General features: G+C 58.7%; 1 protein-coding gene across 1 annotated transcript; it reads left to right on the top strand.

The window, feature by feature from the left end:
- The first annotated feature begins 399 nt into the window (after nucleotides 1-399).
- On the top strand, nucleotides 400-18,057 carry AKAP1 (A-kinase anchoring protein 1). The gene is made up of 11 exons (XM_004707029.2): nucleotides 400-476; nucleotides 3,898-5,442; nucleotides 7,919-8,052; nucleotides 10,315-10,441; nucleotides 10,797-10,924; nucleotides 12,606-12,783; nucleotides 13,724-13,874; nucleotides 14,162-14,229; nucleotides 16,028-16,101; nucleotides 16,198-16,260; nucleotides 17,131-18,057. The coding sequence occupies exons 2-11, from the start codon at nucleotides 3,921-3,923 to the stop codon at nucleotides 17,203-17,205; spliced, it is 2,520 nt and encodes an 839-aa protein (XP_004707086.1). The 5' UTR covers nucleotides 400-476; nucleotides 3,898-3,920; the 3' UTR covers nucleotides 17,206-18,057.
- The last annotated feature ends 2,719 nt before the right edge of the window (nucleotides 18,058-20,776 follow it).

Raw genomic sequence — 20,776 nt, 5'->3', positions numbered from 1 at the left:
TTCATTTTGGCTAAGAGAAGGCCTCCCCTCATGGTTCTCCAACACAGAAGGTTCACAGGTTAAGCCCCCAGCCTTCCTTCTGCTGAGCAGGCTGGGACTTCTCCATAGGCAGTCAGTTGAAATGGCAGGTACTCCTCAAAGTTGAGGCTGACCTGGTTCAGAGTCTGGGCTTGGCCGAGCCTGCAGCTGGGGGGTATCACAATGAAGGGTGTGGGCGCATCGTGGGCAAGCCCTCACAGCCCCACTGTGAGCTCATTTGGAATCTCTAGGGTGCCAACATGAGTCACAGGTCACTCGGGCCCCCTAAGTATGAAGGTAACAAGCCTGTGAGTAGCCGGGGCTGGGCTTCGACCAGCGCCTCTGAGGCATGGCTCCATCATTCTGATCCCTGGCCCCACAGCCATGCTGCTGAGGGTGAGTGGTCCAGGCTTGCCACCCCCCCACCCTCAGTGACCAGGACAACTCTGCTCAGTAAGGTAGGCTCGGGTTTCCTTGAGGGGGCTGGGGGATGGCCTTTGCTTCTAGAACTGTGCCATCCACCAGCCCAGAGTGGCCTTTAAAGTAAGTTTGTTTTAAATCAACAGTCAGCCCCTCGGTTGCACTAGTCACCTTGCGAGTGCTCCGTAGCCTCGTGGGGCTACATGGTACTGTATCAGATAGCAGTCACCAGTTGGGGACCAGCCAGGCCATGTCCCCTTGTGACCTGCTCTACTTGGCCAAGTCACAGTCACCATCCTATTTCATGGTTCCCAGACCTTGTTCCAGTTCGATTCTGTGGCCTCCCACTCCCCAAAAGTGTTTGGTTTCAAACTCCAACTTGCTGGCATGGAGTCGATGCTGGCTCACGGCAACCCTACAGGACAGGGTAGAGCTGCTCCTGTGGGTCTCTGAAACTGTAACTCTTTATGGAGTAGAAAGCCTGGCCTTTCTCCCATGGGGCGGTGTGGTGGTTTCGAACCATTTACTGTGCGGTTGGCAACCCAGTGTGTAACCACTACACTACCAGGGCTCCTTACCTTAATATTCGCCGTTTTCTTCTGCGGTGGGTTTCCCCATCCTTTACACTCAAAGGAGACACTGGCCTGTTTGGAGAGCACCTTCTTGGATTCTGCCTGCTTCAGGACTATATATAGCTCAGCGTGGCTGCTTGGAGCACAGGCGCTGTGTGCTGGCTGGAGTGTTTGGTCGGCCGAGAGCAGCGTCCTTGAGCGAGTGGAGTGGCGTGCAAGGTGCAGGATCTGCAGGGACTTAGGGAAATCACACACTTAACACAGACCCAGAGGGACCTCTGTCACTCTTGCGAAGCACTCCGCCTGGGAATGGCCTTTCCCTCTGGCCACCTGGGAGAGGGAGGGGATCCCAGGTCTGGCCTGGACCCGCCCGAACAGTTCCCAGAGTGCGGGTGGGAAGTGATCTGGCCCTTGGGAGAAGCCTTTCCAGGAGAAATCCCCTCTGCAGAACTTGAAGTGCCCCCACACTCAAGGTGAGCGGGGCTCCTGCTGGTGACAATCATGGGCAGTGGATTCCGTAGCATGTGACCTCCATTCTGAGCCCGGTGGATGTGTCTGCTCTGCTCAGGCCTGGGCTGGGGCCCAGGCTGGGCCTGTGCGGCTTGGGCTCCTGCGCTCTTTTTATGATGATACACAGCCCCCCTTTCACTATCGATGTGGCCAACGCAGCCCCGTCCCTGGTTCCCCCTTGGCAGCATGCCCAGGCACTGGCTCTCATGTCCACGCAAGCCTCTAGGGTGCAGAGCTTGGGTCTAAGGGCCACCTCACTGTTTCTGCAGGGGCTGAGCTGAGAGGGTCGGGGGCCTGTCCGTTAGAGAACCCGGAGTGAGTGGGGCTGGGCACGGGCTTGCCTTCAGCACGGTGTGACCACCCAGCGACCGGGAGGCTGTCTATTCCCGGCCACATGGGCCTGCTAAAAATAAGCAGGCAGCCAAGTCTCCTCGCCAGCAGCTGCAGGGTAGGGCTCCAGCGCAGGGCTCCAGCCTCCTATAGATGTTTCCTGGCCAGCTAGAGGAGTTGGCTTGGGTGGGTGCTGGGCAGCCTTTCACTAGCCTGTGTGTGTGTGCATGCTTTTCCACACTACTGAATGTGCCTTACATATTGAGATTGAGATTCAAAACAGAACCGAACCAAAGATCAGCCCAAAAATTGGGCAGAGAGACTTGGTGCTGGAAAGGAAGGCAACAGAGCCCGGTGAGGCTGAGAGGAGTGTTTGTGCGAGCGCGCATGCATCCTTAATTGGACATTTAGGGAAAGTTGCTGCCGCCTACACTACCTCTTCTTTGCAAGAAAGCCAAGGCTCTATGCTCCCATAAAATGTACAGCCTTGGAAACCTGCGCCCCAGTTCCCCTCTGCCCTGTAGGCTTGCCCTAAGTCACACTCATGTCAGGGAGTTGACATGGCTTATTGTAGACCTACACACCAGGGAAACGAGGGGGGCGGCATGTGTAAGGAGGTGAGGGGCTGTTTCCTTGATGGTGGGAAAAGGGGGCTGGTCTTGGCACTGGAGGGGCAAACCCATTACCTCTGGGAACCCCCAGCCAGGCCCCGAGGGGTCTCGCACACAGGGTGGTATCCAGGCCTTTGGGTGGGATGACTACTGATCCTGGGGTTGGCTCTGTGCTTGGTTGGAAGATGGCCGTCTCCATCATCACAGTCTCCTGTGTCTCAGTGGTTGGAAGCACTTGGCTGCTAACCATGAGGTGGGTGGTTTGAGCCCATGGGAAAAAGCTGTGGAGTTTGCCCCGTGAAGACTGACAACCTTGGAAACCCCGCAGAGCAGTTCTGTCCTGCTCTGGGGGGGTGCCATCACCTGGTCACCGAGACAGCAGTGGATCTGGGGCAAGGAGGCATTGTGGAGGCATCACGAGAGCCTCCCTCCACTTCCGCCTCTCCCTGATCAAATTGTGGGCTTCTTTTTTGGGGGTGGGGGTGTGGTGGTGTAGGAAAGACATTAAACACAAAGCTAGGATTCCATAAATCTTCCACTTTTTTAGCTAGTTGTTACACACAAGAGCACTCTAGACCAGACACACTATGGTCAAGTTGATCCCTACTCCTAGCGACCCCATGGCAGAGTGGAACTGCCCCGTCGGATTTCCAAGACCGTTGTCCATCTTTATGGACGCCACTATCACCTCTCCTGGGTAGCCACTGGAGGACTCAAACTGCCGACCTTTCTGTGAGCAGCGGACTGATTAATCGCCGTGCCACCGGGCCTCTGGTGGAGGTGCGTGCATCTGCTGCTTGGCTGCACATTGGAATCACCTGGGATATAATGGCCGCTGCCCTAGCCCTCCCCAGAGGCTCTGAGGTGTTGGTCTGGCAGGTAGCTGGGGCCTCGGGCTTTGAACAGTGTGCTGTGCAGGCCATTCTGAGAACCACTGTCATAGAAGCAGGGCTCTCCCCTCCTGAAAGGACCTGCAGGTAAAAAGACCCGAGGAACAGACAGCAAACGACCATTGGACTGACGGATGAGCTCGCAGGGCTCCGGGAGCGCCTGCCCGCCCGCCTCTCCCACGGACCACTTGTGGTGTGTGCCTTCTGGGAGTTGAAAAAAGGTTCAGGGCCACCGGACAGATACTCACCCCGGAGGACCGAGATACGGAGGACCGAGATACGCTGAGCCCCTTGCCGGGAACCAAGGGAGAGTCTGGCGTTATGAACCTGGGAGAAGGGGAGAGTCCGCGACTTAAGGAGCACAGCGAATGGGGAAGGGGCCCCCACCCCCAGTGGGTGCCCGAGGGTGCGGGGAGAGGCGAGCAGGTCTCTGGCCCTGGGTGACCCTGGTTTCGTCTGTCGTGAGAAGCCATTAGGCTGTTTTGTTTCGCATGCGTGCGGGCGGGCACCTCTCCTCTCACGCGTGTCTCCCCTTGGTGTCCCCAGGTCTGCTCACCTGCGCCTTGAGGATGGCAGTGCAGTTCCGCGCCCTCTTCCCGCTGGCCTTGCCTGGGGCGCTGGCGCTGCTCGGCTGGTGGTGGTTTTTCTCTCGTAAAAAAGGCCGTGTCAGCAGCCAGGACAAGCAGGCGGAGGCCAGTGCCGTGGACCTGAGCACAGACTCTGAGCATCCCACCCTCGCGGAAGACCCCGGGCCTGGAGCCCCGCCCCCCGCCCCCAGGGTCACACAGCCGCCAGAGAAGGGACTGGCCCCGGCGAGCAAGCCGCGGCCACAGCCAGCTGCTCGGCGCTCCGAGTCCTCGGGCAGCCTTCCGAACACCGCCGACGCCAGAGCCTGGCCAGCGGCACACAGAGACGACCGTGCAAAGCCCGAGTGCCCCCTGCCAGCCCTGCAGGGCGTGCCTTTCCACCATGAAGCGATCGAGGCGTGTAAACAGCCCGTGGGGAGCAGGACACCAGGGAAGGCCTGGCCGGGTCAGTCTGCAGCCCTCTCGGAAAAGCGCGGCCCCGGGGAGAAGGCGAGGGAGCCTCTCCGGGCGGAAGGGACTGGCGACGCGGTGCTGGGCGAGCGTGTGCTACCAGAAGCCGTGCTGGCCCAGGAGCTGGACTCGCCGGTGGAGAACAGCAGAGTGCCCTGTCGGGCTCCTCTGGGCGGCACGAGGGAAGAGATGGGGAAGGCCGGTCAGCCTTCAGGAGCCGGGCCGGTGCAGAAGGAAGGTGGGGCGGGAGGGCAGTTGTCCTCGGGTAACTTCATCGATCTGCTGAAGGACCCAGAGGTGCCGCCACCCACAGTTGGAGGTGACGAGCCCCGGGGCGGAGACCTGGCAGGAGAGGTGAGCCAGGAGAAGGTAGCAGGTGGCAGTGAGATGCTGGAGCAGGCTGCCTCCCAGATCATCCACAGAGCGATCCTTAGAGCCACGGAAGAAGTGCAGGCCACCATGGGGGGCCAGGTTGCAGGCAGTGAGCTCCAAGGGTCACGGGGCGAGGGCTGTGCTGTGGTCAGTCAGGAAGCTGGCCCGAGGCCCGGCGCCCGAGAGCCCACTCCGGCCACAGCAGAAGCAGCTGCGGGCACGGTGGGTCCTACCCTGCCTTCGACAGACCCTCCAGCAGAGGACCCGTCCGCACCAAAGACCTACGTCAGCTGCCTGAGCAGCCCCCTGTCCAGCCCCAGCAGGGACAGCAAGCCGAGCAGGAACTCTGCGCACCACGTCTCTCTGGTCCCCTGCTCGCCAGCAGCTGCGCCCCTGGACAAGGCAAGCGTCGTGGTGGAAGACCCCGGCTATGCGTCCTGCGTGTCAGACAGCAGCCAGGGCACCCCCTCCATGTGCTCCTCGGGCCAGTGCTCGGATTCTGCCAGCACGTCGGGGCTCAGAGACTCTTGCCCAGACACTAGCCTGAGCCCCGGGGACAAAGCCCTTGTGCCGCTGCCAGAGAGTACTGTGTCCCTCAGCAACGGGGTGCTGAGGGGGGAGTTGTCAGACCTGGGGGCTGAGGACGGATGGAGCCTGGATGCAGAAACAGACCACTCGGGAGGTACGAGGGGCTTGGGGTCCACACAGAGGGGTGGGTGGGTCTCCCTCCACTCACCATGGAAGCGAGGCTCTTTGACTCTCTGTCCCAACCAGCTGAGGAGTCTGGTGACCCAGAGACCCCCAGAGCCACGGGCACTGGCCCTTGGTATGGCAGCCAGAGACCCTCCCAGCCCTTCTGATGGGGCAGCTTAGAGCTGGGGTCATGGCTTAGTGCCGGGGTAAGGGGGAGGAGGGCGGGTCTGTCCAGTGTCTTACTTCCTTTTAATTGTTGCTTGTTTGTGTCTTCACCCGCTCTCCTCCAGAGCCCCCCCACCCCACTCCCAGGGTAAGTGCCCAGAGAATGGCCACAGCTTTGTTGAGCTGGTGGGAGGCCTGAGCTTCCCTGCCAGCTGCAACCACCCACTCCGTCACAGAGCACCTCCACCCTTGGGAAAGCGGGCACTTCCCTAACCAAGTGCCCACGGGGTCTTTCAAGCGCTGACCCCCAGCATCGACAGTTCAGTCTGCTAACGTACAGGTCAGCAACTCCTGACCCTGCCTTTGCAGCCACCCTGGGGCACTTTGCTCCCTCTTGTGGACAGCCCCGGTGGGTGGGCAGGTCTACCCCAGAGCCCTGCCTTCTCTGCTGGTGTAGCCCGGCAAAGGTGGGGCATCTTTCTTGGGGATCTCCGTCCTCAGCAGCACCGGGGGTGGGGGGCACACAAGGCACTTCCCCACCTCCAATGAGACACAGCCATCCTGTGTGCCCTGGGGAGGAAAGAGGTGAGAGGGAAAGACCAGAGGCCAAGGCCGCGTTCACCTCAGGGGTGCCCAGATATACCCCAAAGGGGGTATCTTAAAATGGTGATCCACCCCCACCCCTACCCCCCTTTTGCCTACCTCCTCTCCACTTAACAAACAAGCCCCGGAGGCTTTGTCAGTGAGGCCTGGTGGTGGAACGGTTATGTGTTAGGTCGCTCACCAAAAGACCAGCAGTTCAAACACACCAGCCACTCCTTGGGAGAAAGATGAACTCTCTGGTCCCATAAAGATTTACAGTCTGGGAAACCCACAAAGGACAATTCTAATCTGCCCTACAAGGTCACTGCAAGTCAGAACTGACTGTGGCTTTGAGTTTTCAGGCTTGTTGGGCCAGCTCTCCACTGGAGTAGCTGCAGCTATCAGTGTGTATAAGGCCCCCGAGTGCAAGCTTAGCAGAGCAGGTGGCCTTGGAGCCTGGGTGGGGGGAGCATGACAGCACCTGAGAGCGCTCCTGTGTCAGAGGCCAGGCTCAGGCGCTGTGCACAGGAGGCTGGCACGTGGGCCACAGGTTGCTAGCTGCTGGCCCGAGGTATAGCCTGCCCTGCCGTTAGCCCTGTGTGGCTCTCGGCCACCTGGGTCCCATCTGGTGTCCTTCAAAGGTCTGGAGCCCCCACTGGGCTGCTTCAGCATCTGGCAGCAGGTGGGCAAGGTGGCTTCCCCTGGAGGGGAGGTTTCCCTGCAGTGAAGCTCAGACTTGCACCCCTGGTGTGGAGGGAGGGGGTGGTCTTTTGAAGGTCACTATCTAGCTGGCAGCAGTCTTAAAGAGCTAGTGCTCTGCTCCCAAAGGTTTTGCCCAGGTTTGGGGAGAACACTTGGCAGATGGCACCATTAGTGGACCCTCAGGGCAATCTGTTTCCGGCTCTTGAGCGGGCCCCAGAGTCTCTGCATCAGCCCCTTGGCTCGGCTTCGGGAGCAGCCCCAGGCAGTGCAGGCCAGCCTCTGTTGCCCCTTTGGAATGCACATTGAACGGAGCAGCTGACTCCCTTGGCCCCAGAATGCTGCATGCAGGCTCTGTCCTCCCCTTTCCCACCCCTTGGGTGGTGAGGAAGCTGGGTGGTTGCAGACTCCCCAAAGCTGCCTGTCAGGAGAAGCCATGACCCTGTGGGGCGGGCACAGTTTCTCTCACTCATGGCTAGTCTGCCCTCTTTGGATGCCCTCTGATGCCCGCCAGGCCTAAGTAGAGGGGATGGAGGCTCTCCTTCCCCTGCCCACTGCTAGTGGGGGTGAGCCTCGGGCCTCTCCCTCGGGCTCTGCTTGGCTGGAGGCCACTCCTCTGAGCTCAGTCCCAGAGCTCTAGCTAGAACATGCCAGGCCTGTGCCTGGGACGATTGGGAGGCTGCGGAAGCAGTTGTAACAGCTCTGTGGAGGCCCTGCTGCCAGCCTTTTGTGGCCCGTCCCCCTTCTCCCTGCTCTGGGCTCCCCTTCCCCGGGCTGAGGTCACCACCTGTCTGCTCCAGCAGCTGTGGCTGGGCGCGGCTCCAATAAGCAAGTGGGACTTTAAGTGACTGGCTAAAATTAGGTGTATCTACACCCCTAGCCCCTTTCATTGGGGTGGTTCTGGGCTTTCTCCACTGAGCTGGCAGTTACCTGCCTGCTGTGAGGAGGGGGCGTGGGGCAGGGGTTCCCGGGAGAGTGAGCGAGGCCGGTGCGCTGAGCCTGTGTGCGCCCCTCGGCAGGCTCCGACGGGAACAGCATGGACTCGGTGGACAGCTGCTGCAGCCTCCAGAAGAGCGAGGCTTTCCAGAGTGCCCCGGCAGGCTCCGACCCCAAGAAGGTGGATCTCATCGTCTGGGAGATCGAGGTGCCAAAGGTACGGGTCCCGTCAGCCAGCCCAGGGGCAGACTCCAAGCTCCAGTGGGCTCCCGGCCATCAGACTTTAGGGGAGGTGGCCCGGGCAAGATGCCCTGAGTTAGTCGAGGGACAGGCAGGCTGCACCAGGCCAAGGGTCTGAGAGCTGTGCCCCACGTGGCCTGATGCCCCTCAGGAGTCTTCTCCTCGTGGCCTGATCCCCCCAGGAGTCTTCTCCTCGTGGCCTTCCTGACCTCCAGACTTGCCCTGCTTCCCAAGGGCTCTCTTGAAGGCAGGGCTGTGGGCCACACTCAGATCTCACCTTGAGGCACGTGGTAAAAGCACAGTAATAGTGCAAGGAAACTGAAGTCCTGCTCTAAGCCGACCCGAGAGCCACTGCTAAGACTTTGATTTCCTTCCCGTCTTGCACCCTGTAGCTTTTAAACAAAACTGAGCTTATGTCGCTTTAATTAATGCTTTTAAATATTTAACAATTTAATTTTCCTGTGTTATTCTCTGAAAAGGGTAACCGTGACTGTATTATTCGTTGTGTGAATGTCAGTTTTCTTCACCAGCCCCCAATTCCAATTGCTTAAGTGGCTTCTGGCCCCTTGCTGTTCCAGCGTACAATTTATTAGTTTGATCTTGAGGTTTGTCTCTGGGGCTTGGGAGTAATTGGCAGGCAGTGGTCTTTCTCCCTGGCTCTCAGCCCTCTGCCGAGGTTCAGGCCCTGGGTTGCTGCTGCCTCCCCTGCGCCCCTGTTGGTCACCCCTGCTGCCCTCCTCACCTCTGTGTGCTCCGGGTGAAGAGGGGCTGTGTCCCTGGGAGCCCCACAGGCTGCTTCAGAGCATGTCTTACTTCATAACCAAGTTTGGCTTCCTCTAACGGCCTTGGCCTGTGGCCCTCTCCTTGGCATTTCTGCCTGCCTCCCTGGTGGGGTTTGCTCAGGCCTGGGAGTTGGCAGCAGGAGCGCTGGGAGTTCTTGGCCCTTGATCTTCAAATGAGACCCCTTAACTTTACAAGGAACCCGGGTGGCACAGAGGTTAAAGCTCTCGGCTGCTCACTCGAGCCCCCACCAGGCCGCTCCGAGGGGGAACGGTGTGGCGATGTGCTGTAGAGGCCAGCGTCTCGGGCACCCTATAGGGGCAGCTCTGCTTTGCCCACGGGTGTGTGTGTGTGTGTGCGCGTCTTGGGCACCCTATGGGGGCAGCTCTGCTCTGCCCACGGGTGTGTGTGTGTGTGTTTGTTAGTGAGAGTTAATGTCACGGCAGGGGTCGGGTTTTCTGTTTGGCCCTGCGCAGTGGTGTCGGTTTGGGAGCTTGGGTGCTGCTGCCTTTGCAGCTCTCTGGGCCCCGGTTAGAATCAGAAGTGTGGGAGCCCACCAGCTCAGGCCACATGCTCAGTTTGCTGTGCAGCCTTCGACAAGTGACCTAGCCTCCCTGGGCTTGCTTCCCAACTGTAGAGCGGTGATCAGGGTGCCAGGCTGATAGGTGTTGTCACGTAAGTAGAGTGTCAGGTGGGTCAGCATGACCGCAGTCTCCGCTGCACTGTTTGTCTTTACATTTGATGTTTACTTTCTAAGAACTCCAACTACGTTTATATTTCTTACTGAAGTAGTGCGTTCATGAGTGACAGCCCAATTTACTGGGATTAATACTCAATTCATATGCTTGTCAAATTGATTCCTATCCATTAGAGATAGGTATACCACACAGAATTTCAAGATTAGAAGGCTTTAGAGAAAATGAATCGGATATTTATTTGTCACGTCATATAAATGGTGGGAGGTAAATGTATCGTTGAGGAAATAGAAATGCATCAAAATGAGGCATGCCGTAAGCCTTATGTTAAACATCCTCCCTTGGAAACTGTGCTGCTCACGGGTCTACTTTGTGCACCTGGCCGGGGCAGTCAGCATTGATCCACGTCGACCCTGTAGGACAGGGTGGGGGGCCCGTGGGTAGAACTGCTCTTCATAGCCTTAGAAAGCCTCATATTTCTCCAGGAAGCCCCTGGTGGTTTCAAACGGCTGACCTTGCAATTAACCCAACCAAAGCCACTATCGGGTCATCCTGAGCCAGGGCTGAATTGAACCACTTTTTTCGGCCACAAACCATAGGCGCTGAAAGCAGACCCTGGCCACCAAGGTCTGCAATGTCATGTTTACAACATGCTTGAACTTGCCCGTGGCTGTAATCACGGTGGTGTCTGGGGAGGGGTGTGTGTTGGGGGTTGGGTTGAGGTTTGACTTGACCTCCTCTCTCCCATCTTTTCTCTCTGGAAGCACTTGGTGGGCCGGCTCATTGGCAAGCAGGGGCGGTACGTGAGTTTTCTGAAGCAAACATCTGGCGCCAAGATCTACATTTCCACCCTGCCCTACACCCAGAACGTTCAGGTCTGCCACATCGAAGGTCAGTGGCCTTCGGTGCCCGCCGTGCCCCGTTCCCGCTCCCGTGCCCAAGCCCGAGCTGCCCACACAGGGAGCTACACCTCCAGGCGGCAGCCCTTCCCCGCCCAAGAGCTGGAGGGACCCGTGTGCCCCTCCCCACCAGATCTGGCCTGGAAAGCCAGGCCTGCCACCCCCGCTTCCCCAGCAAGGACCAGGACCTTCGCCACAGGCCCTCAAGGCAGGGTGTCAGAGGCTTTACCTAAGGCGGACCCAGCCCTTAGCCCCTGGGAACAGCGCTTGAGCTGTGGCAGGCGGTCTGTGGTGTTGGTCTCACCGACAGTGACAGTTGGCTCTGCTTCCCGCCCCCCCCCATGTAGGTTCTAAGCATCACGTGGATAAAGCGCTGAACTTGATCGGGAAGAAGTTCAAGGAGCTGAACCTCACCAATATCTACGCTCCCCCATTGCCCTCACTGGCTCTGCCTTCTCTGCCCATGACCACCTGGGTGAGCATATCCCTGTCCACTACCCAAACCACCCTCGGCAATAGCCTCCCAGGACCGGGGCTCGAGACACTCACCTCTGAGGCTGACCTGTGTACTCGGGTGGACTGGGGCGCAGGGCTGGGCAGGGAGCCGGTGGCGCAGGTCACTAGAAGGACCCCTTGTCCCCAGCTCTGCTGCCGCGCCCCCCCCCCCCCCCTTTGGGCTTTCTAGGCATTTTCCTAGAAAGGAATCCAGTCCTGTGGGTGACCTTCTGTCCCGGCAGTGGGGGCTGCTTGAAGCTGGTGCTGCTGGTCCAGGGTCACCACCACCTAGGTGGACGGCCATGGGTTTGAACAGTCCTGGTGAAGCAGTCCCTTCCCCCTCACCCTCCTCGGGAGCAAGCGCCCTGGAGGCTGCCCCTGGTCAGGAGGTGAGGCGTTGACAGGAGAGCAGCTGCCACCAGGCCTGTGTTCTGGTGGTGGCGGCCCTTCAGCACCTGTAGCATGCCTCCGCGCTGCCTGGCCCATCACAAGTGCAGTGCAGGGCTCTGGGCCCGAGGCCACTGCCCCAAGGACTGCTCTCCTGGGCTTCATTTATCACTTCATTTCTATGGACTCACCCCACCCACCAAATGGACCCTTATGTCATGGGGAAGGGCTTGGGCGTCTACTTCCTGGGGGTATGTGGGAGGGAGGGCACTGGAGCCCACTCCGTTGCCCCTCCTGCCACAGGGTGGAAGATGCTCCTCTTGTTTATTTTCAGAAGTGAGTGGTGTGTGGCCCCCTTCCCTGGTGTTCCGCTTGGCTCCAAGGGGCTGGGAAGGTGGCACAGGTGCTCTCAGCAGGCGGAGCTGGAGGGGTGGTCTCTGCCAGGGCCTCTACCCTGCCTGGAGCTCCTGGAGGTTGCTGGGGCCTGGCAGCAGGAAGGCTAGTGTCCACAAAGATTTCCTGGAGGCCAGTGCTGGCATCCTCCCAGAGCCTGGCCACTGAGCCTGCCTGTCTTCAAACCCCAAAGGGAGCAGGTGGCCATGCCTGCAGCTAAGGGGAGGAGCAAGCCAGAGGGGCGGAAGGAAGGCAGCAGGAAGAGGGGCAAATAGCAGATACCATGCAGGCCACCACAGCTTGCCCCCGCCTGCTGTGATGAAGGCAGAGGAGAGGGCCACTCTAGAGTCGGAAGCCCCCGGAGTCATCAGCACCCTCCTCAGAGGACCTGGTTCAGAGATAAGAGGGCCTGCTCACAGCCTCTTCTGACCCTGTTCCCAGGAGCCCAGGAACCAGCTCACTCACATGTCTGCCCCACCCTGGGTCTTACAGACTCATCCAGATTGGTGGGAGGGAGGGGAAGCTCTGGATGGACCCTGGCCAGGCCAGCATGAGGCTCAACACTACCTCCACCCCTGGCTCCTGAGTGCTCGCAGTCTGCTGGGCGCCTCCCTGCCCGCCCCCGAGGTGAGGGCGCCTCTAGCGGGTCACTTGTGGAGTTGCAGGACAAGGGCAGCACAGCGGTGTCAATCCCCCACCTTCCCTGGTTCCAGGAGGCTTCCTTCAGCCCTTATCACCTGGGTGCATGCTGTTGGGGGTCACCACGCCCCCTCGAGGATGTGAAAGCTCAGAGCTGAGCCCCGGGCCTCAGGTCTTCCCCAACCCCCAGGAAGAGGAGGGGCCACAGTGACCACGGCAGCATCTCCCCTTCCTGTCCACAGCTCCTACTGCCCAGTGGCGTCACTGTGGAGGTGATCGTGGTCAGCCAGGTCAACGCTGGGCACCTGTTTGTGCAGCAGCACACCCACCCCACCTTCCATGCCCTGCGCAGCCTGGACCAGCAGATGTATCTCTGCTACTCGCAGCCCGGCATCCCCACCTTGCCGACCCCTGTGGAAAGTACGTGATGGGGGGTGGGGGTGCACTGGGGCCTGGCTCTGGCTGGCTAGGAGGGGATGCTCAGCAGGTGCCTGCTCTGCCCTCAGTCTGGACCACACACAGGTCCCCTCCACCCCCCAGGTGTCCCCATGGCATGTAGTCTCGGCAGGCCAGGCCCAGAGAGCCAGCACTGGTGCTGATTCTGGCTTGGTGACACAGGCATTCAGAAAGCACCCCTGCTGGCTGGGTTCCCTGGGCTGACAGCCGAGGGTCCGGGGAGGGGAGGTAGGTAAAGCATCTGACGTGGACGCTGGTGGCCGTGCCCTTCCCCTTCCCCTGAAAGGGCGCTCAGGCCCTACCTGTGCGTCTCATCTCCAGGGCACAGGTGAGAGAGTCGAGTCTCTGAAGCCTAGTGTCGGCCCAGGTGACACCTGAGCAGATGCCAGGGGTCCGAGTCCACCCTTTGATGCCCTTGACAATGAGCACTGAGTGTTAGACCATCTTTCCACCCACCCCCATCAGGGGTCTTGGCTTCTCCTAGCCCAGCGACCCCCTGGAAGAGCTTTGTGTCAAAGTCCCTGGATAGTTATGTAGCAGTTTGCGTAGCTTTGCTCATAGAGGCATGAGGACTTCATTCCCACTGCCTCCACCCAGCAGTAAGGGCAGGACCGGAGTATTACGACGTGACTGTCCCAAGGTTGCCCTAGGGTGGCCTCCACCCTGTTTGGATGGGTGACCCTGTGGGGACAGTGTCTCTGGCCTTGCTGGCTGTCAGAGGCAAAGGGAAGTGCTTAGTTCCGGTTAGCTTAGGGTGGGATACATGCCAGGCCACGGCCCCATGTCTGAGTCCCGGGCCTGGCCAGGCTGGACTGGGGATTCATTCCCCCCCTCCTGGTGCGGGGCGGTGGGGGGAGTAGGCGGGCGGGCAGCCGTATCCACATGCCCCCTTCCCGCCCTGCAGTTGCGGTCATCTGCGCTGCCCCCGGTGCGGACGGGGCCTGGTGGCGCGCACAGGTGGTCGCCTCCTACGAGGAGACCGGCGAAGTGGAGATTCGCTACGTGGACTACGGTGGATACAAGAGGGTGAAGGTGGATGTGCTCCGGCAGATCAGGTGAGTGGACACCCCCGGACAGACAGGTGGACAGAGGGCCGGCTAGTGGGCAGTGGAGCATGTGCCCTGTTCCCGCGCCCAGGGGAGCGGGGTCTGGTAGGAAGCCGAAGGCTGGCCTCAGCAAGGCCAAACCAGGCAGCAAACCGGTCTCCCCCGGCCCCTGGGCTGCGGCCTCGGACACAGGCCTGCGTGTGAGGTGTGCGTGCTGGTGTGAGTGGCTGGGCTGCCCCGCTTTCCCTGGAGCCAGTCTTCAGTCATGTGTGAGCCGCTCCTTGTCGCCTTCACAGGTCAGACTTTGTGACGCTGCCGTTCCAGGGAGCAGAAGTTCTCCTGGACGGCGTGATGCCTCTGTCAGGTAACAGGTGGGGCTCTGGCGGTGGCTGCGTGGGAGGGGACACTCCGACACCGGTAACTCACTGTCGGAGTTTCTGATTGAGAGCTGGGCGAGGCATTTCTGACGGGTGTCCCTGTGGCCCCCGTTTAGCCCTTGTGTCCACCTGGGTCCCCAGCTCTGAGGTACTTCCGACAGAGGCACTTTGCAGTGTCTAGTCCAGCCCCGGGGTCTGTGGCTGGGCTCAGGACAGCTGTGGACGGAGCCTGCTGCTCTGCTCGACTGGGGCGTGGCTCCCTTGGGACAGTGGTGGTATCACACCAGCACTGTGGCCGGCGGCCCTGGACTGGGCAGCAGTGACAGAGGAGAGAGGCCTGGCAGTGTGGCCCTTGGTCGTTCTTGGGGTCCCACTGTCCCTCTTCCGGGCCCACCCTGCCTCGTCTTGTTGGTGCCGCTGGCCCAGGCAGCAGAGCAGTTGCCGCCTATGGGAGACTTGGGCACCCTTCAGTCTGTCCAGGCCCTGCTAAAACAAGTGCTCACTAAGATTTTCCTGGCCACCTTCAATGCCAGGCTCTCTCGGATGCCCTACCTTGTGCAGTGGGTGAGCGTGTTTCGTTCATTGTCATTATTACATTCGTAACTGTCATATGCCAGGCTGTGCTAGAAGCTCTACATACACTCCACCCAGCTTGGGAGACCCTGCAAGGCAGGCAGCAGAGTCTTGAGCCCAGCCCGACAGGCCACGTCACTTCTCTCCCCACTAGTTTTTCATCTGTAGCACCCAGCAGAGGCCTGCCTCGAGAGTTGCGGTGAATCTGGGTGCAGACTGTTCACATTGTGGATTAAGCAACAAACAGCAAAAAGACCTCACTGCCATCCAGTGGAATCCGACTCCTAGGAGCCCTGGTGGTGTAGTGGGTGGCGCGTTAGACTGGTAACCACAGGGTCAGCAGTTTGAAACCACTGGCCGCCCACGGGGAAAGCCAGGGCCTTCTGCTGTAGAGAGATCCTATCTCGGAAGCCCACGGGGCAGTTAGTCCTCCTGCGGGTGGCTGTGAGCCAGATTAGGAGGTGCTGGTTTCGTTTCAGGTCATCAGTTTTGTTACTTAACAGTTGACACTGCGAATCTGCACCCATCCTGTGATTTCTCCCTTCACCCACATTAACCCCGTCAGTCCTCGGCCCGTGGCTTCACCTGCCCGCCTCCCTCTGTTACCAGTCTTCTCGTGTGGCACTTACCTCTCCGCCCTGTGGCCTGGCCTCTAGGCAAGCTCTGAAATGGGACTTTATCCCCCCCCCACCCCCTCCTGTGGAGCAGGTTCTTAGACTCATTCATCCAGTCTGGCTGCCCCCAGGCTGGGCCCCTCGGCGCCCTGGCTGCCACCTTGATAGAGCTGGGTGCCCATTGCTTGAGCTTCTCCCTTCACTGCTCTAGGAGCTACTTGACCTTGGGCAGTCCACCTTGGTCTCAGGTGTTCTCACCTGTAAGTTGAGGGCATCTGACTGCATCAAAGGCGTCCCCCAGGCTGCGATGATGGTCATTCGCTCCCAGAGGGCTGGGCTTCTGCCCCTTTGAGTCTCTGTTAGCGGGCAGCAGGGACCCCGAGCTTAGCCACCTGGAGTCACAGGTGTACCAGACAGGTGGCTGGCTCTCCCAGGTGAAGTCCCCCAGTCCCCCGACTGGGCGGCGAGTGGGTGATAGGAACGCCCTGTCCCGGGGGGCTGGGTGTGTGTGTGTGTGTGTGTGTGTGTGTGTGTGTGTGTGTGTGTGTGTGTGTGGAGGGGGGAGGTGTCTTAACAGATCCTTTCCTCTCGCCGACAGATGATGAGCACTTTTCCCCGGAGGCAGACGCAGCCATGAGCGAGATGACCGGAAATGCAGCCCTGCTTGCTCAGGTGGGCACCAGGATCTGTCCGGGGGCGGGGCTAGGGAGGTGGGTGCCCGGGCCTCTCCCAGCTTTCAGTGGGCGTGTGCGTGCTGGTGTGTTGTAGGTGACGAGTTACAGTCAGACGGGCCTCCCCCTGATCCAGCTGTGGAGCGTGGTTGGCGATGACGTAAGTGCTGCCCTTCCCCCTCCTGACCACCACCGAGGTGCCGGGAGCCGCTCTCCCCGTGCCTCTCAGCTAATCCAGCAGGTTGGACTCTCCACCCACAGTCCCCCGTGCTGGGCTTCTAACCTCAAGGTCAGCAGCTCGAAACCCCCAGTGGCTCCCAGGGAGAAAGAGGAGGCTCTCTGCTCCTGTAAAGAGACTTTCCTGGGCCGGTTCTTTTCTACCTGGTGGGTCTCTGAGTCAGAGTCGACTCGATGGCAGTGAGTTGGAGAGACCTTTTGGGTGGGCACTGTCGGGTGTAGTGGCATCGGCCAGGGATGCTAGGACACACTGCATTTGGGAGGACAGCCCCCCCACCCCACCCACCCAAGCCCTGATGTCAGTGGTGGGGGGTGGGAGGGGGCAACTCTGATCCCAGACTTTCCCATCTGTCCCCTCCCACCATAGGGGTTTCCCGTCCTGTTTTCACAAGACTGGAAATCATATCCTCAGCATACCATAAAGCACATCCCACGTCAGAGGAACCTTGGTTAGGCATTGGACTCTAACCGCAAGGTTGGGGGTTCAAATCCACCAGCTGTTGTGGGGCGGGGGGTGGGGGGCAAGATGAGGCTGTCTGCTCCCATAAGTAAAGATTTACAGTCTCAGAAACCCACGGGAGCAATTCTATTCTGTCTTTGTAGCATCGCGGTGAGTCAGAACCCACCAGCTGGCAGGGGGTAACTCATACTAAAAAACCCAGGAACAGCAAGCCTGGCCCCTCCCCATGCTCCTGGGTAGCTGGCCTGGGCATGTTGGGTTGTGACCTCCAGTTGGCTGGAGCCTCTGCCCCAGCTGCCGGGGACAGAGCTCTCAGGGGACTCTTTCTTCTAGGTGGTGTTGATAAACCGGTGGCTGGTGGAGCGAGGACTTGCCCAGTGGGTGGACAGCTGTTACCCGAACCTTTGACCCTCACCCCTCAACACAGCCGCTGCACCAGTCTTTTTGCTGTTAAAATTGAGCTTGGCACTCAAGGCAAAGACCTGACATCAGAATAACAAAACGTTGTCCTCCCAGAAAGCCATCCTGTCTCTTTCCTGTTGCGATGAAAGGGAAGGACAGGCCTGTGTGTTCTTTTCAAAGCCATAGGTTGGTACTCCACAAGCCCACTGACTTAATCTGGTTCCACTTGTGAACAGAGAGAGCGACCTCAACTAGATTGGTCCTGTTCCCCCCTGCCATCCCCCCCTTTCCACCTCCCTTCGCGACCCTCCCCCTCCCCCAACAACTCAGCCGAGGGCGGGGTCTCAGCACAGAGCCGTGCTGAAGGGTCTCTGACTTCAGACCCTCTCTCCTACCTTCAGGGAGGAAGACAGGAACTGACTAACTATATCAGTTGCTCATATAGCTTTATGTATGTGATCGATGGCATTTAGGCATTTTTTATGGGCTTTGTCAGGCCTCTGAGGACCCACACTTTTTTTAATGGGGTGAAGGGTGGTGGCCAACACACACCTCTGGCCTGGGGGTGGGGGTGGGGGGTGGAGCCGGTGACCCTGCCAAGCCGGGTGTAATTTGTAATCATTTTCTATTTGTGCAAACTCTGTAAATATGTTTAAAATGTAATATTTTGTACACGATCTACTGGAGAACAAAGGGACCGGAGCTTGCCACCCCATGTTACCTGTGAGCACTCGGCAGAGGGGACAGCCGGCCGGCCCCTTGCACTCCCCGCCCATGTGATGGGGAACTGTGGCCGAGGGGTTTGCTGCTGTACAAATTTGTAAAAAAACAAAAACAAAACACAACTCATTGAATTAACCCCGTGGTGGTGTGTGTATTCCTTTTTCTTTTAATTGGTCTTCAGCCTTATGCAATTAAAAAATTCCCCTTATAGCTTACACTGGTTATCAGTCTGGGATTGTATACACTGTAGTGGAGTCTGAGGAGCCTTGATGGGATAGTGGATTAAGCGCCGGGCTGCTGACCACACCATCAGCAGTTCGAAACCACCAGCCGCTCTTTGGGAAAAAGATGGGGCTCTGCTCTTAAAAAGATTTCCCGCCTCGGAGCCGTTCTGCTCTGCCCTACAGAGTCATTTTCAACTTAATGGCAGTGGGTTTGAGTGAGGCTGGGTCCATATCTCCGATGGTGACAATGGGGGCGGGGAGGGGGGTGGGTTATTTGTTAAGCAGACTGGACACCCCACCCACTCGTCCCCCTACAAAACTGCACAGAAGCCGTGTTTGAGGCAGCCTGGCCAGAAATTTCCACTTGGCCCTTCTCCCAGTTCTCCACCAGGTGGCAGTGGAGGCTCTGATCACGGCATCTCCAGCCAGCCTGGCTTCCAGAGGCATTGTGCCTTCATACAGTATATGCTATGTAATTGACTGTGTGACTTTTTACCATAAGCCTTTGAAGTTGATGCCGATGCAGTGACCCTACAGCATAGGGTAGACCTGCCCTTGTGAAATTCCATGACTAAACCTGGGAGTAGATGGCCCCCCCCCCCCCCCCTTGTATCCTAAGGAGCAGCTGGGAGTTTCGAACTGCAGATCTTGTTAGCAGGCCAACGTGTAACCACCATGCTACCAGGACTCCTTTACTGTAGTGACTGGAAAGGCATAACTCTGTTGACTGCAATGAGAATCGGCCATCAGTCTCCTTCCTGGGTGGTCCTTCCCCAGCATCTCCCTTGCTTTAGGTCCACGCCTCCAGGTGTCTTTGGGAAGCTTAGATGCCGTGGTGACCCGTAAGTCCCCTCGGGTTTCACCCAGCCCCAGCCCAGCACCCTCTGATCTGTGGGAGCCTTAACACTGCTTCAAGGTGCAGGCTTCTCCTGGGTTCCTTCCAGGGGAGGCGGGGCCTCTTCCCCTGGGACCCTGTGGCTAACAAAGGTTGGCAGCTTCAGCTTCTTCCTGTGGGGTCAGATAATCATCCTACCTCATAGGGCAAGGGCTCAGCGACAACCAGAGCTGACCCTGGTGTGCCAAGCCTGGCACAGAGCCTGCTCGTGCGGTCTCAGCTGCCATGAGCACTGTCGGGACGGATTGGGGGGTGACAGCTGTTTATGTTGCCCTGTCCCCCGGTCCTCCCCCCTCATTTCTACCGTAGCTTGGTGTTGCTGGGGCAGCATGCGGCCAGCGAGCTTTGGGATGTGGCCTTATTTCTAGGGAGTTGCTGAAGGTTTTCAAAATGTTTTTGTGCCAAAACACAGCCAACACAGAAGTTGCCATTTAAAACCACTCAAGTGCCTGATTCGTGGTGTGGGCTATCTTCACAATGTTGTGTTGTTCTGTCTACTCCGAATGTGTAAGATGTCATTACCCAAAGGGACTGTGCCCACTGTGACAGCTCACTCCCTTCAAGCCCGGGGGACCTCTGTTCTACTCTGTGCCTTTGACACTCAAAATGTTTCCTGTAAGCGGGGTCCCCCTGTTTTTGCCCTCTTGTGTCTGGCTGGCTTCATGTAGCACAGGAGTGTCAAGGCTGGTTCACCCTGGTCACCTCGATCAGGACTGCTTTTTCATGACTGAGTGATACGTCATCACATGGCTGTAGACCACATTCCTCACTGAGGAGGACCCTCGACTGTCGGTTGACACTGCTGCCCCAGTGGGCTCAGAGGACTGGGTTTCTGTGGTATGTGGGGGTGGGGAGGCTGTGAGGTAGAGCAGACTTGAGGGCATGTCTGAGGCCGGGTTCTCCAGAGGAGGGGAATCAGTGATGCGTTACTGAGGGTAGGGGGCAGGTGGCACTGTGCACAACAGAAGGAAATGCTGCCTTGTCCTGGGCCATGCTTAGTTGTCCCTATACTTGTTGAGGGCCGGGGGAGAGAAGTGGATCTCAGGGAAATGGCTCACAAGCTGGTAGAAGCAGTCAAGTTCAATTCTGGGCAGGTACCCAGTCAGTGAATTGGAAGTCCGACTGGAGACTTGTAGCTGGCAGGGGTGCTGATGAATCCAAAGATACGGAGACCAGCTGGTGATTGCAGAGGCGAAACTCCAGGTCAGTTGGTCAGGTGGCAGACCACCAAAGACTCCCAGAGGGGGCAGGCAGTAGGGCAGCCAGTAGGTTGGCTTAGTGTCGGAGCGGGTCATGGACACCTGATTTGGAATGGATGTGGGAGGGACAGGGAGGAGCTGGAGGTTGGTGAAGGGAGAGTACCTTTTGAGTGAGCACTTAGATTGTTGAAAACCTTTGAAGAATTGCCAGCCTATTGAAAAAGTCACTTTGGACCACTTTACCAGTAAGTGCCAACTTTCATAAAGGGTCTGGTGGGCAGAGTCACTGTGGAAGCTGACCCTACAAGCAACTACATCCTGGACGTCTTTGAATTCCCTGTGGGCCATTGGGGACCCTCTGAAGCAGGAGTTGCGGAAAGGAGGAGCCTCGCACCGGGGAGAGATTTGGAGAGTCAGCCTTCTGGGGATCCAGGGGAGGTGGATGTGTCCTTGTGAGCCCTGTCAATGTGAGAGGAAGAAGCCCAGGGTCCTTGTCAGGCAACACCTGGGATTCAGGCTACACCTGGTACCACCTC

The sequence above is a fragment of the Echinops telfairi genome, unplaced genomic scaffold (assembly GCF_000313985.2).
Source record: "Echinops telfairi isolate 266 unplaced genomic scaffold, ASM31398v2 ScPeMD7_7458;HRSCAF=8496, whole genome shotgun sequence".
Lineage (NCBI taxonomy): Eukaryota > Metazoa > Chordata > Mammalia > Afrosoricida > Tenrecidae > Echinops > Echinops telfairi.
The sequence above is the reverse complement of the archived record's forward strand: the minus strand, read 5'-3'. Positions and strand labels throughout refer to the sequence as shown.

Coding starts and splice junctions, on each gene's coding strand:
- AKAP1 (XM_004707029.2), top strand. CDS start 3,921: ATGGCAGTGCAGTTCCGCGCCCTCTTCCCGCTGGCCTTGCCTGGGGCG. Junction 12,784..13,723: donor CTTGCCGACCCCTGTGGAAA/GTACGTGATGGG, acceptor CCCGCCCTGCAG/TTGCGGTCATCTGCGCTGCC. Junction 14,230..16,027: donor CGGCGTGATGCCTCTGTCAG/GTAACAGGTGGG, acceptor TCTCGCCGACAG/ATGATGAGCACTTTTCCCCG.